Source organism: Rhinatrema bivittatum, chromosome 14 (assembly GCF_901001135.1).
Source record: "Rhinatrema bivittatum chromosome 14, aRhiBiv1.1, whole genome shotgun sequence".
In the NCBI taxonomy this organism is placed as follows: domain Eukaryota; kingdom Metazoa; phylum Chordata; class Amphibia; order Gymnophiona; family Rhinatrematidae; genus Rhinatrema; species Rhinatrema bivittatum.
This window is the reverse complement of record NC_042628.1, coordinates 7,301,644-7,316,084: the sequence shown is the minus strand read 5'-3', so window position 1 is coordinate 7,316,084 and position 14,441 is coordinate 7,301,644. Positions and strand designations below refer to the sequence as shown.

At 43.5% G+C, this 14,441-nt stretch overlaps 1 protein-coding gene across 4 annotated transcripts in view; it reads right to left on the bottom strand.

The window, feature by feature from the left end:
* Positions 1–13,399, bottom strand: part of PEMT (phosphatidylethanolamine N-methyltransferase) — a 78,835-nt gene extending 65,436 nt beyond the window's left edge. Inside the window, exons 1-2 of one of the 4 annotated variants that reach the window (XM_029577149.1) lie at positions 13,356–13,399; positions 10,659–10,766 (exon numbers count right to left, since the gene is read on the bottom strand). In XM_029577149.1, coding sequence (XP_029433009.1) covers positions 10,659–10,751 — 93 coding nt within the window. In that variant the 5' untranslated portion in view covers positions 10,752–10,766; positions 13,356–13,399. Of the gene's footprint in view, positions 1–10,658; positions 10,767–12,341; positions 12,623–13,355 lie in introns of those variants that run through there. The other 3 variants (XM_029577147.1, XM_029577146.1, XM_029577148.1) reach the window with 3 other exon arrangements.
* Between the last annotated feature and the right edge of the window lie 1,042 nt (positions 13,400–14,441).

Here is a 14,441-nt window from a genome sequence, read left to right as displayed (position 1 = left end):
TTGGGTTGAAAGATGACCAGATTTCTACCATAATCATTCATAAGAAACAATTCCCCTTCTTTCTTGAATTAATCGGTGTACCCTGGCTACATTCATTTATAAAAAGGGGTCAAATGAACTAACTTGAAACCCAGAAAGGAGGCTGAAGTGAATACATACTCGGGCTGGCCAGTGAACAAAAATGACGTCTATTAGCTGGACCAGAGGCAGCACAGGAGGGCCACATAGGGACAGAGGAGGCAATAATGAGCATTTAATTAAAACATTTTGGGCCCACCTTGCTCAGAGCTGTGGGTTGCACCGTTTGCCTCATTTCCCTATGCATGAGCCTCATTACCCCTTTTCAGATAAGCCGAGTTGCTCATGTGACATTGGTCTCCTGCAGGCAGGAAAAGTGCTTGCGGCATGCACAGGCCATGATGTCACTGCTTGCAATGAGCAGAGAAACACAAAACACCTTTGCATACTTCATTCTTCAAACTACCTCACATGCGAACTCTCTGAAACACTTATTCATCCCAGCTCCATAGAATTCAATGGGGTAAACCCCACTATTTACACAGACATGGAAAACATACCTATTGCAGGGAAAACATTACCAATAGTGGCTTGAGAGGGTGGCACGGGTCAGAATCCATTGAAGAAAAAGAAAAAATTCTGTTTTCCTCCCATAGCAAATGGTAGTTATGGTCATCTGGATTTACTCCCGCTTTGAACGGCAGCCAGTTTAAATCGGGGTAGAAACCCCTGGGAGGCAAATGACCTTTTGAGGTGGAGTCTGAAAGTGCTTTGTGTAGTCGGCTTCCCTCCTGCTCTCTCTAAATAACTTTATTCAGGCTACGTTCCTAGATACCACAAATGACTACGTCATGGAGAAACTGGTCCTAGAACCAATGAGAGAGGATACAGCTTTAAATATGGCTCTCAGCCGCAAGGGGCACAAGTGGTAGAGCCAGTTAGATAGAGTTTATTTAAATGTTTACTGTATATCCCGCCGAGTCCAAGGTTCAAAGCGGCTCACAAAGAGATCCATATCATCATAAAACAAAATACATAAGACATGCATGAAAATAGTAAAACAGAGAAAATAAAAATAAAAGAATAAATACTGTGCTAAAATTCAGTGAAAAATAAATCAGATCAGCACCCTAAAGGCCTCTGCTTTAAGCTGTTTCCTGAAAGTTTTTATAGAAGCTTCTTTTCTCAAAACCTCTGGGAGCTTGTTCCAAAGTGTTGGAGAACATCCTTCCTTGTGGCTGGTGAAGTCTTGTTAACCATGGGTTTGGAACGTCTAAAAGCAATTTATCAGCCGAGTCCTTGTGGGACGACAGATCTTTAGCAGTGCGCCGGCAGAAAGGGGAGTTTCATCGCAGAGAGCTTGTACCCCAGGACTCTCCAAGCAATAGGAAGCCAGCGTAATGAAAACAGGACTGGTGAAATACGTTCGTGCTCAGATGTTCCTGTCAGAATACGAGCCGCAGAGTTCTGAACCACTTGTGAGGCAGCCCAAGATAAAGCGAGTTACGATAGTCTAACCTGTTAAATCACAAGTGCCTATAAGGTCAGTAGCCTCAAGGTATGGCTTGATTTGTCTTAGTATTCAAACTTTTTTTTTTTTACTGTATAGTGACAATAATGCAGTCAAATCTGAGGTAATCACGAGAGAGAAACAATAAATAAAACTGTGGTAACATATGACTTTAAAACGGGTGACTATGATAAAATGAAAGAAATTAAAAGGAGCTGTTACCAAGGTTAAACTTCTGCATGAGGCATGTCATCTTGGAAGCCCAGATGAAATGTATTTCACAAATTAAAAAAGGTTAAAAGAACAACCACCAGCATCTCTACAATGGCTAAATGGTGCTGTGAAAGACTATTAAAGTAAAAAAATAAAGGCATCCTTTACAAATGGAAAGCAGGACCTAACAAGGAGATAATGATGATTCTAATGTGTTGATCTTAATTTTTTTTATTAATGTGATTCTAATGTTATTTTATTGATTGTATTTTGATTGAATTTATTTGTTTTATTATGTATGTTTTATTCTGTTTGTATTTTATTTTGTTTTATTGTAAACTGGTATGACTGAATACAGAATACCGGTATAAAAATGTTTTAAATAAATAAATAAATAAATAAAGGGGCACAAGCACTGGCAAATTAAATGTAAAATGCTAATAAAACAGAACAGAGAATTTGAGGAGAGGCTTGCCATCACGGCAAAAACTAATAAAAGCTTTTTCAAATACAATAAAAATGGGAAACCTGCAAACAGTAACATAGTCACATAGAAAATGATAGCAAATAAAGACCGAATAGTCCATCCAGCTACCCAGCAAGTTTCCTAGGGTAGCAACTGATGCTCCATTTCAAGTTAGCCCCAAGCCATCACGAAGTTTACACTTTTCCTTTTGTTCTGGAGGGTGAAGTAATTTGCCTAAGGTATGCGAGTGGTATTTGAACCCTGACTTCCCTGGTTCACAGCCCAATGCTCTAACCACTCCAAAGGAATCAGTTGGGCCATAGAAGAATAACTAAATTCTTTGCTTTAGTCTTTACTTTAGAGGAAGTTGAGGATATACCCACACTGTAACCACTGTAAGTGATGAGTCAGGAAAACAAAGAAATAAAAGTGTATCTTGAAGAGGTGGTAGAGCAAACTGATAAACTAAATAGCAATAAATCACCAGGACCAGATGGTATTTACCCTAGGGTTCTAAAGAAACTGTAATACAAAATTGCAGACCTGCTTACTGGTAATCTGTAACGTAAAATGCCAATCTGCCTCTATACTTGAATGGAGTAGCCAATGCAATGCCAATTTTCAAAAAAGACTGAGGAATGACCAATGTAACTAAAGACCAGCGAGCCCGACATCAATGCTGGGTAAAATGGTGCAAGCTATTACTGAAGAAATAAACATTTTGTAATGGGGAAGAGCCAGCATGGATTTAGCAAAGGGAGATCATGACTTATCATTTATTAGAGTTCTCTGAAGGTGGAGAAAGTGAACATTTGATAGAGTTACCTAATGAGAAGCTCATCGGGAATAGGAAACAAGGGGGTAGGACTAAATGGTCAGTTTTCCCAATGGAAAGAGGTAGATAGTGGAGTGCCTCAGGGACCAGTGTTTAACTTATTCATTAATGATCTGGAAAAAGGCCCATTCTAGTAGGCTTTGCAGCAGGAAAACCCTCCCGTGGTGCCACTGGGTGACATCAGCAGCCCGGATATTTAAACCTCATTTAAATTCCTAGCTAATGCCTCAGCTATGGGTCTTCCTGCATCTTGGTCGGTTGTTGGTTGCTTCACCTGGTTCCTTATCCCACCACGCTCCTGCCTTGTTCCCATCCAGCCTTGCCCCTTCCTGCTTGTTCTTTTTCCCAGCCTTGTTCTTGTTCTTCCTTGTCCACATTCTCTGTCTTCCTCACCCCTCTGATTGATCTCTCGTTGCTGACCATTGCCTGGATACTGATTCTGCCTTGCTCTTCACCTGTCTCAACCCTTGACTGAATATCAACCCCGTCTAACAGCTATATGCCCTCACTCTCAGAACACTTCTTGCTGTGGATATTCGCCTTAGGCCCGCCAGTCTCAGAACCCATGCGCTCAACCTGCAGGGGGAAGAGACTGATATGGGTGAAGCCTCCTCTTAGTTCCAGCCAGTAGTGTACCCATGAGTTGAGGAAAAGCAACCATGCCACAGCTCAAGGACTCATACTCCATGACATCTTTCAGATCTGCTAGCACTGCATAGAGATCCGGATTGGCCACGCTCAGACACAGGATGCTGGGCTAGATGGACCCTTGGTCTGACCCAGCAGGGCACTTATCATCATCTTAATGTCTGGAATGTTTTAAAACATGCAGTTTAGCAGCCAGATATCTCCTTTCATGAGAACAGATACTGGGGAAAACCCAATATTTTGAGGTCCAACCAGCAGGGGTGAATCAACCCCTTTGTATTATTTTTATGTTTAAAGTTGCTAACCGTACCCAGTCAAGTTTCTCTCAATACTCAAGACCACCTAAACCAAACCCTTTTCTGAATGCAGAATCAGGGATGAGCTTATGGTAGGACGAAGGGTTGGGTTTGGGCATGGTAGTGCAAAGAACTGCCGCACAGAAGAAGGGGCCTAAGCAAAGAGACCTCAACACTGGTAAATGCCAAGTACAAAGAGGAAACAATGATCTTGAAGACCCCCTAGGAAGGCACTACATGAGCAGATACGAGAAGAAAGTGACACTAACAAGTTTTGAGTAGATCCACTAGGAAACAGAACATGATGGCTGCTCAGGACCATTCGGCTCACCTAGTCAACCCAACCTACCTTCAATAGCAATGCTGAAGACTCCAGTTGATCTCTGTCTTTTCCTTCACAACTAGGGATACTCTTTGGTTATTCCCAGGCCTTCTTGAATTTCATTACTGTTTTTGTCTCCATCTCTTCCACGGGGAAGACATTCCATGCATCCAGCACGACTTTCTGTGAAAAAATATTTTCCGATGTTGCTCCCAAGTCTACACCCTGGGAGACCTCCTGTTCCGGAACATTCTTTTCTCTGAAAAAGGATCATTTCTCGTGCATTTATATCTCTGAGCTATTTAAACGCCTAATAATATACCCCCCCATCTTTCTTCTCTTCTAGGCTAGGGCATACATATTTGGGTTCTTGGGTCTCATCTCATATGGCTTGCAGCATGCAGACAGCCTGTCCTGTCAGAGATACTGCCTCCAGGACTGAACCCACTGTTGTAGGCAAGGTCCCACCACTGAGACCTGTACGCGGGGCATTATCACCTCTCGCTTCTGCTGGTTAAGTCTCTTTCCCCAGCATCCTTCTGGCCACTGCATTCTCAGTATTTCGGTACCTGGAGATCATCAGATACATTCATCCCAAAATCTCTCCTCTGCCTTCATCAGGAATGGAGGTCGATGAACCCGATACCTGCAAGTGACCCAAGTAACCAAAATACATCCGTGCCAATGAAAAGATCTCACAATCAGCTTTGTTTGCTGACCTATTTTTCTGTGCATCCAAGTCAGCCAACTCAACCTCCACATTGCTTCAAACCAGGAGCCACTGTTGTTTACCCCTTTGTCCCAAAACCACAGTTAAAGGGGAAATCAAAGGAAGGTGCAGGAATCCAGCAAATAAAAAAACACAGCTTGCAGGGAAGCGAAGGTGAAGCCAGAGAGCAACATTATAGCAGGAAGGAACAGAGGCAGACCAGCAGGGCCTGGGGGTCTGAAAATGAGCGAGATTTCAGTTATCTGAAACTGCTGCATCTCCAGGAACCATTTAAACCGTGGCGTGTGGTTGCAGTGCGTCACACGCTGAAACCACTGCTCGCTGACAACAGCATTTATTCCCTCTATAAAAGATTTCTTTTCCTGCCTCAGGTTCCAAGCTTTTCTTTTCTTGAATTTGATGCTAACTACCTCGTGTGCGTCTCCAGCTGCTACGTTCACTGCTTCTGCTGTGCAAACCTCGGATTCTTTCCTACCTGCTACAACAACAAAGTGTTCAATTTAAATAAGCCCAAATTAAAAGCCAGGAGGAGAATCTCACACTCGCTCATGGGTCCACTGCAGGCCTTCCTTTTATAAATGTAAAAGCATCAGCCAGTCGGACAGCTGTCCCTCATCTCAAGAGACTGCCGCGGATATCTTTAAAGGATACAAAAGCAGTTCTCTTGCATTCAGAGCGTGACAGGAGCACTGACACGGTGAATGTTGAAAATCTGGGAGTGCTGAATTACTTTTCTGCTTTAAACTCCAGTAACTGAGACTCACAAACCCAGGCCTTCCAGGTACTGTAGTTCATTCATATACAAGGGAGGAGAGCTCTTTCATATTAAACTTCTGGCCCTGTAAGCTCAGCCTTCTGAGGAGAAGCCGCCCTGCTCTTATCACACGTACAGCGAAAGCAGTGCTACTATAATTTTCTGAAATGCGTCAGCACCTGGCACGTTTGTACACAGCCCGACGAAATTTACAAGGCCAGGAACCAACAGCCAGGGAGTCCCCTGGAGAGAGAATATTTTTATTCAGAAACAGATGAAGCTCACTGTACAAGGTTCCTGTCTGCCCACGTTTCCTGGACATACAGGGCAATCCCCATTTCATCGGTCACGCTTCGATTCTTTAAAAAACTTGCTTGCAGGTGCTGAGCCAGCAAATGTGGATGAGGTTGGTTGGTAGACACCAACCTCTCCCTCTTAGTGCAGCGACAGTAAGTTCCCAGCACATATTTGCAGTGCAAAAAATAGAAAAGGAAACATTCAAAAATACAAAAAAAAAAAGCTACCTACAGGTTTACGAAATTCCAACACGAGCGAAAGGCCTCAGACTACTCCAGCTGCTACCTCCAAGCTGTGTAGAGGAGGGATGGGCGCTGTGGTTACTAGAGTGATGAGTAGGGCACCTTCCTTTCAGCTGCCATCTAACACCCACACAGCATCTGCAGCCTGTACCCCCAAAACTGTCCAACAGACTATCAGGCCAGCTCCAAACATAAAGGCACTTTTCCTTTTTACATACTCAAAGGCCAAACCCAACTGTCTGAACCAGAAAGAGAAACGGATTTCCTTGAGAGATCAGACCTTTTTTTTTTTTCTTTTTTGAAAGGATTTTGTTTTTGTGCGTTCCCGCTCTTGGATTTAACCAGAGCTCTGAAGAAACTGAATCCTCCACCTTTTACTGTTGTACAGAACACGTCGGAAGTCCCTTTTCCAGGCGTCATGTGATCCAGAAACGCTGCAGCCCCATCACCATCCCTTCAAGGGTTCAGCTGTAAAGATTCACAGCAGTTCTGCGCTGTCCCTCGATCCCTGGCAGCAGTCACAGATGGGACCAGACTGCTGGCTCTGTGGCAGTAACTGAGCACTAGCCGGCCAGAGGAACCCAAGTCTGACTCTCCCCGTAGGACTTCTGCTCCACTGGGCCAGCTGCGGAGCCAGCGCTCACAATGCCCGAGGGCAGGGAGTCAAGTCGGTCATCAGGCAATGGCGGACACCTAGTGATTGGATTCAGGGCCCATGATTGCAGGGTTTCCCAGAAGGAGCCCCGGTTGAAATGACCAGACTTAGATAGATGGGTGGGGGAAGAGACTCCCAGACAGTGAGAGAACGAAGGCTCACAGTGCTTTTAACCCAACTGGCAGGTTCCAATTCTTAGAAGCCCACAAGGCAGTGGAGGAAATCTGTGGACCAAAAGGGAAGTGAGCCACCTAATAAGCAGGAATGGTAAATAATATAATCCCCCAATTACCCCGCACTTACACAACTATTGCGCACGTAATCTGCCAATTACCCCGCACTATCACAACTATTGCGCATGTAATCTGCCAATTACCCCGCACTATCACAACTATTGCGCATGTAATCTGCCAATTACCCCGCACTATCACAACTATTGCGCATGTAATCTGCCAATTACCCCGCACTATCACAACTATTGTGCACGAAATCTGCCAATTACCCCGCACTATCACAACTATTGTGCACGAAATCTGCCAATTACCCCGCACTATCACAACTATTGTGCACGTAATCTGCCAATTACCCCGCACTATCACAACTATTGTGCACGTAATCTGCCAATTACCCCGCACTATCACAACTATTGCGCACGTAATCTGCCAATTACCCTGCACTATCACAACTATTTTGCATATGCATGCATTCTCCTAATTACCCTGCACTATCACAACTATTTTGCATTTGCATGCATTCTCAAGATGCGTTATTGAGTGTCAGTCAATTTGCTCTAATCTACATATACAGAATTAACACAATTGCATGAGGGAAATTTTTTGTCAGGTCAGGTTGCTAATTTTCAAAAGGCAACGGCAAAGTCTGTAGGTATAAAACTACCTGTGGCCTTTACATCTGTTATTTGTGTGGACCAGGTCTGTGATTAAAAGTACGCACCAATGTGTAACACAGAGCTATGCTCCAATAACGATTTCCAGGAAACACCCCAAATTCTCACACCTTTGGGATTCACAACCTCACCTCAAACTGCTTTGAGAGAATCCTGTGATCTTCCGATACAATTTAGATGGTGCCCATCAACCCTGTAGAATAATAAAGATCACTGACCCCCCCACCCCTCACATTCTAACCTGTTGCTATTCATCAACCAAAAAAAAGATTGAACCGACAAAGAAGAGATGCCAACAGGAAAGAGAAGAAGCTAAATTAAAAAATGGCTAAACATTTCATGCTAGACAAGAGTATTCATGTGGTCAAGCATTGCTACTACTGCTCCCTTATCATTTGTATAGTACAGATTGCTGCAGTCATTACATCTGGCGACTGTCACCTTCGTCTGAAGAAGAAGGGTCTTATAAATGCTGACTTTCCCATCGCTAGTACAATGATCCTTCCCGGTTTTAGATTATTGCAATGCATTGTATAGGGATTACGAGCGTACGCATCGCATGCCTTACAGCTGCTGCACAATTCCACGGCCCGATATTATCTCAGAGCTTTGTAAGAGGGCAGATATTTCCCCTACTCGCTGCAGTCTTCATTGGCTACCAGTTAAAATGAGAGCTTGGTACAAGGTAGCCTGTCTGGTATTCAAAATGACTTGTACAGAGAATTTACCATTGCTCAAATTTTACAAATACATAACCCACCAAGATCACGGAGATCCTCACAAAGAGGTTTGGCTGGACGTCCCCTCAACGCGTACCGTGTGTCTGGTGGGGAGCATTTTCTTTTGCTGTTCCCAAACCAACAAAATTGCAATTAACAACTTGCATAAAATCGTTTACAAAGCAGCTGAAAACCTTTTCGTTTCGAATGGCCTTTCCTGACATTTTTGTGTTAATTGAAATTGTGAAGATGTCTATTGTCCTGACACTTGTTTTATTTTGTTTTGTATTATGATTGTTTGATTTTATGAATGTTTCTTTGTAAGCCGCTCACAGCTTCTGTGATTGGGTGGCATATAAATATTTTAAATAAATAAAATACTAGACAGAAGCAATGCTGTACAGACACACATAAGAGACTGTCCCTGCTCCAAGGAGCTTACAATCTAGTTAGGACAACATACAATCATTAAGATAAAAAAAAAGTTGCCTCAAAACACTTATTTATTATAGGAAAAAAAAGAGGTTAAGATTTTAACAGCAGCCTCCCAAAGGTGGGATTTCAGGGACGGGCACACAGTGCTGTAAGGTAGAAAGCTCTCGTCTGGCCTAACCAGGGTCAGGATTACACATTCCCTCCCTTATCTCTGGCACTTTGTGTAGGAGAACAGCAGCACAGCATTCACTCAGTGCAAACACAAACGCTATGCATGAGCTCAGCACCAGAGGGGGCTCGGAACAACATCCATATCCTGCAAGTGGGGGATGTGCACTCCTTGGGCCCACAGCTCAAAGGAACAGAGACTTATGGACTGAAAGTTAGTGCAGGAAGAAAATGGAGCTAGAAAACCAGGCAAGGTCAGAAATGCCATGGCCTCTGCCAGCCACTCCCAGATGAGGCAGTCATCCAGATGTTTTAGAGGTATGAGAGGCCATACCTTAGGGCTGCTGCCTCCCCATCCAGGTTACTTTGATGTGAGGATGGGGGTCCTTATCAAAATAAGTGCTTGGGAACAAAAGACTATTGAAATAATGTTTTACTGCTGCATTAGGTCAGTTGAGACCATCACTGGTCCATCATTTCTGGTTGGATTCTTAAATCAAGTAAATGCGTTGTTCCACTCAAAAGGCAGGCAGCTGAATTGTATTAAGAGGCAGCGTTAAATACCCAATTCATTGTGCCTTATTCATTTTGGGGTCTCACATTCACTTTTGAATCACAGCCAGCAGATGATGGAGAAAACCTCTAATGAATAAACCCAGCAAGCATCTGAGGTGACAGGCACTGTACACACTGTCCCTGCTCCACTCGAACAGCTGGATTTGTATTAATATTCCCAGTGTTTACCTCACTTACCCCTGCTCACATTAATTCCTACATTTATGTGCTCTGTATGCACAGATGTTTCTCTGCTCCTTCTATCATAGCAGATCCTCAACCTGCCTCTACTGGGACTCCTGAGTTGCTCCTTCAGGAGGAAGCTAGGAGCAGAGCAGCTGTAAGAACCCTGCTAAACCACAGTGAAAAAAACAATCGCCCAAACATTTATATTAAAAAGTTATTTCTTCCTCTGACAGAAGAACAGAGCAGACTTTAAGATGAGAACATAAGAACTTGCCATGCTGGGTCAGTCCAAGGGTCCATCAAGCACAGCATCCTGTTTCCAACAGAGGCCAAAACCAGGCAATTACCCAAACACCAAGAAGATCCCATGCTACTGATGCAATTAATAGCAGTGGCTATCACCTAAGTTAACTTGATTAATAGCCGTTAATGGACTTCTCCTCCAAGAACTTATCCAAACCTTTTTTGAACCCAGCTACACTAACTGCACTAATCACATCCTCTGGCAACAAATTCCAGAGCTTTATTGTGCATTGAGTGAAAAAGAATTTTCTCTGATTAGTCTTAAATGTGCTACTTGCTAACTTCATGGAATGCCCCCTAGTCCACATTTACATCCAATCCATGGCTGGGTTGGCTATGTTACAATATTGCTTAGAACCTTCTCTCCCATAAATTTACCTCGTGGTGTGCAGTACTTACCGCATTCCAGAAAAGTGGGTTGAAAATAATGCAGAGAACGGCTACAGCAAAATTGGAATCTGTCAAGTCGACATACTTAATTGCCCCCATCATAACTGAAAAATCAACCTGTAGGACACAGATCAGAATTGATTGAAATGTCCATCTGTTTTATCACAGTGAACTCTGAAATCACATTTTCATGGCAGTATATAATGTGCAATGTAAATATTCAGTTTCAAGGATACCTTGCATTAATTGAACTTACTAGTGGGCAGCTAGTGCAAACTGATCCCCAGTATGTTTATTTTTAAAAAATTACAAAAATAAAAATCTTGCTTAAAAAAATAAAAAAGGCCATAAACAATTATTAGCCAGCTACCTGGGCATGGGTCTGCTCTTTGGGATCTGCCAAGTACATTTTAGAGATCCGGATTGGGCTGACAGTGACTAGATGCTGGGCTCAATGGACCTTTGGTCTGACCCAGCAAGTCACTTCTTATGTTTTTAATGAATAAAAATAAAGATTTGAGTATTGTAAATCTGGCTGCTGCTCCTGCACTGGGCTGATGGGGGATAAGTAAGTGCAAGTCTGATCCTGACAGCAGGATCCAAACAAGGAAACAAAGAAATATTACATAAATCATGTTCTATTTATATATTTTTTTAACAACTGTTTGTTTTTAAAGCAAATATTTAAACTGCACAACAGTAGAGATGAAGCAGCTAGGAAGTTTCAATTTGTAGGTCTTTGCAGCTGTGCCAGTTTTAAACCTGAAAAATAATTCTGCAAACATGCCTCTCCTCTAAAGGACTGCTAAGAAGTAAAAGTCCATTAACACTCCGATGCATTGGACACCACTGCCCATAAAATGCCTACTGGGCTATCTGACTGGTTGAATGCCTGTCAGTGCTGTAAACAAATAGAAGGTCTTTTCTTGCACAATTTTATTTGATCATATCCAGGACCACAAGAAACCTTTTCCAGTTATCACCAGTACAATGATAAATTATTTCTTCCATTTATCTTCAGTGAAGCGTGACACTCATCTCCACTGGAAGTCACCTTTTAGAGTTAAGCTGGTGCACATGAACAGTCATGGTAATTTACATAATTAAGATGCCCTGAAATAACACAATGTCTCATTTGGCTCATTCTGTTCTGGCCTGAGGAAGAGATAAAATAGTGTGGCTGCTCTTTTAGTCCTCTTGAACGCACAAAAATAAAAACAAAAAAATATATATATACTGCGATATCTTTCTATTGGACTACTTTTAACAGTTTTGTTGGCTAGCTTTTAGAAACTAATACTCCCGTCCTCAGGCCAAATATATGAGCCAAGGGAGATAGGAGGAGAATAGGAAGGGAATAAGCCCACAAAAGCTGATCAAAAAATGTATTTAGTTCAATAAAAAGTTACTACCGTATTTGTATTCACCTTTATTCCCTAAAACAACACAGAAGCGTTGTGAACACTATAATGCACATACATACCACTGGAAAGGCACAGTCTAATACTTTCAGTTTGCTCTGGGTAAGCTGTTAGTTTGAGTCTAGCCATAAAACTTTGTATTTTTATCTAAACTGAAAAGACATTCCCCACACTTAAGAACTACAGAATTGGTGGCTCTTACTACATTCCAAACAAGTAACTCGTGAAATATTATATTCTGAAATTAACAATATTAAAATGCAATCTGTACCTTTCTATAATCCAAATTACTCAGCCCTCCACAGCAATCCAGCTGTAACGTAGGAAGTGCTAAAGAGTCAGCCAGACTGACTCGAGAGAACAAAGTTCGACCAATTGATTTCAAATCCATAGCGACCGCGGCCCATCCTTAACCTTTAAACATAAAGGCAGAGCTTCCCAGCCGGGGTTAAAGTGCATCAGCCGCATGGCGAGCGCCCACCACCCTGCACGCGCAGCTCCTGCCAGCAGCTGCCAACCCCCCCGGCATCACGCTACTTCCGCAAACATGGTAGCCGCCCTCCGATTGGACAGCCTAGGCATCTCCGGAGCCGATTGGTCAGCGAGTGCTGCCCGTTGATTGGCCCTGTTCTCTGGCTGCCCGCTGGATTGGAGAAGCGTTCTAGGCGTGACTCTGCTCATGCGCTGCGCCCCCCCTCCCCCTCCCCGAGCCGGGGTTTAGAATATTTTTGGCCCGGAGAGCAGAAGGAGGGGGGGCGGAGTCTGTCTGCCTCCGAAAGGAATGAGGCGAAATCTTGGTGCTGGCCCCAGCCCTGCTGTTCTCAGTGTAAAACAGTCTGAGCCTCATATAAACTGACTGCCCCACTTCTTCCTATCCCAGACCACCGCGCTGATCAGAGTTTAGGCTGTTTTGCAGGGAGGTGAGGGAATCAGGCCCTTGCTTTAATAACCTCTCAGCCAGGCAATAAAGTGAATGTGTTTTGAGTGGGCAAAAAAAAACAAAAACCCGGAAATTGTCCAGAAATGGGAATCAGGGGTAAGACTTTTCATGTCTGTATAATTTCCTTTTTGGTAGTGCACAGATAGACACAATCAGATTGGAGTGCAGTTAACATGCCAGCTCAAAAAATAAAAAAACACTTTCCTAGTCAGACGACTGAAGTAAGAAAAGAAACGGATTTCCTTCAATCTGAGATCACTTGCAGTGCATATTGACATTGGTAGACCTACAATTACCTGATCATTACGCTCCCAACCATGAAGAAAATAATCGTTGATCACTGACCTGCCTTGTCTTGCTCTGTCAGTCCTCCGTGCTAAAAGCCACAGGTCATGCCTTGCACATGATCTGGGTAGGTTGCAGCTGACTCCACTGTGTCATGGCAGCTGTCCAGAATGACTGCTACTACTGTACATTTTCCAAAACCTAAGAGTATTGATGCAATAGTACAGTGAAGTTAAGCCTGGAAAAGAAAATCTTATATTTTCCTTTTACTGGAGTGCCCCACACAACTTCTCATTTATTGACAAGTGAAAAATAGCCAAAATTGGAAAGTAAAATACTAAAAGGTGTGATTAAAGCAGAGGGCTATAAGCCAGGGTTCATATTCCACTGCCACTTTTCCTTACAAACTATACAGTAAAATGGGTCACTCTGAGCCCTCTAGGGAATGGAAAATACCTAAGAACATGCCATACTGGGTCAGACCAAGGGTCCATCAAGCCCAGTATCCTGTTTCCAACAGTGGCCAATCCAGGCCATAAGAACCTGGCAAGTACCCAAAAACTAAATCTATTCCATGTTACCGTTGCTAATGGCAGTGGCTATTCTCTAACGGGTCGATACAGTAAGGACGCGTTAGAAAGAGTGCGGCAGTGCCGGGTGCACCCTCGTTTGCCCCACGCACTGTTCTGATCACATACCGCTCGATACTCTATTTAAATGGCATGCAAATGCAAGCCGCGTCTGCGAAGCGTTAGGCCCGCGCAACCCATTTTACTGTATAGGTGCTTAATACAGCGCCTATACAGTATCCTGGGTGCACTGGTACCTGTCATTTCAAATGACATTTGAAATGACAGGCACCAGGAAGTGGATCCCAACTTTAACCCATGAAAACCTAAAAACCGAAAATCCCCTCCTCCCGAAGCGGCTCGACATGTGCCAACTTACCCTTTGTTGCTTTTCAGCCACTTTCCCTTCTCTGCCGCCCTCCGGGAGGGGGCAGCCGGCGGCGGAAACGGCTCGCAAGCAGTCCCCCCCCCCCCCCCCCCCCCCCCCCGCGCCAATTCATTGAGGACGTTTTCCATAGGCACAGAATGGGAGAGGTCCTCTGTTTGGCTAAGGCTGCTGGTTTTTAATTATTCCACT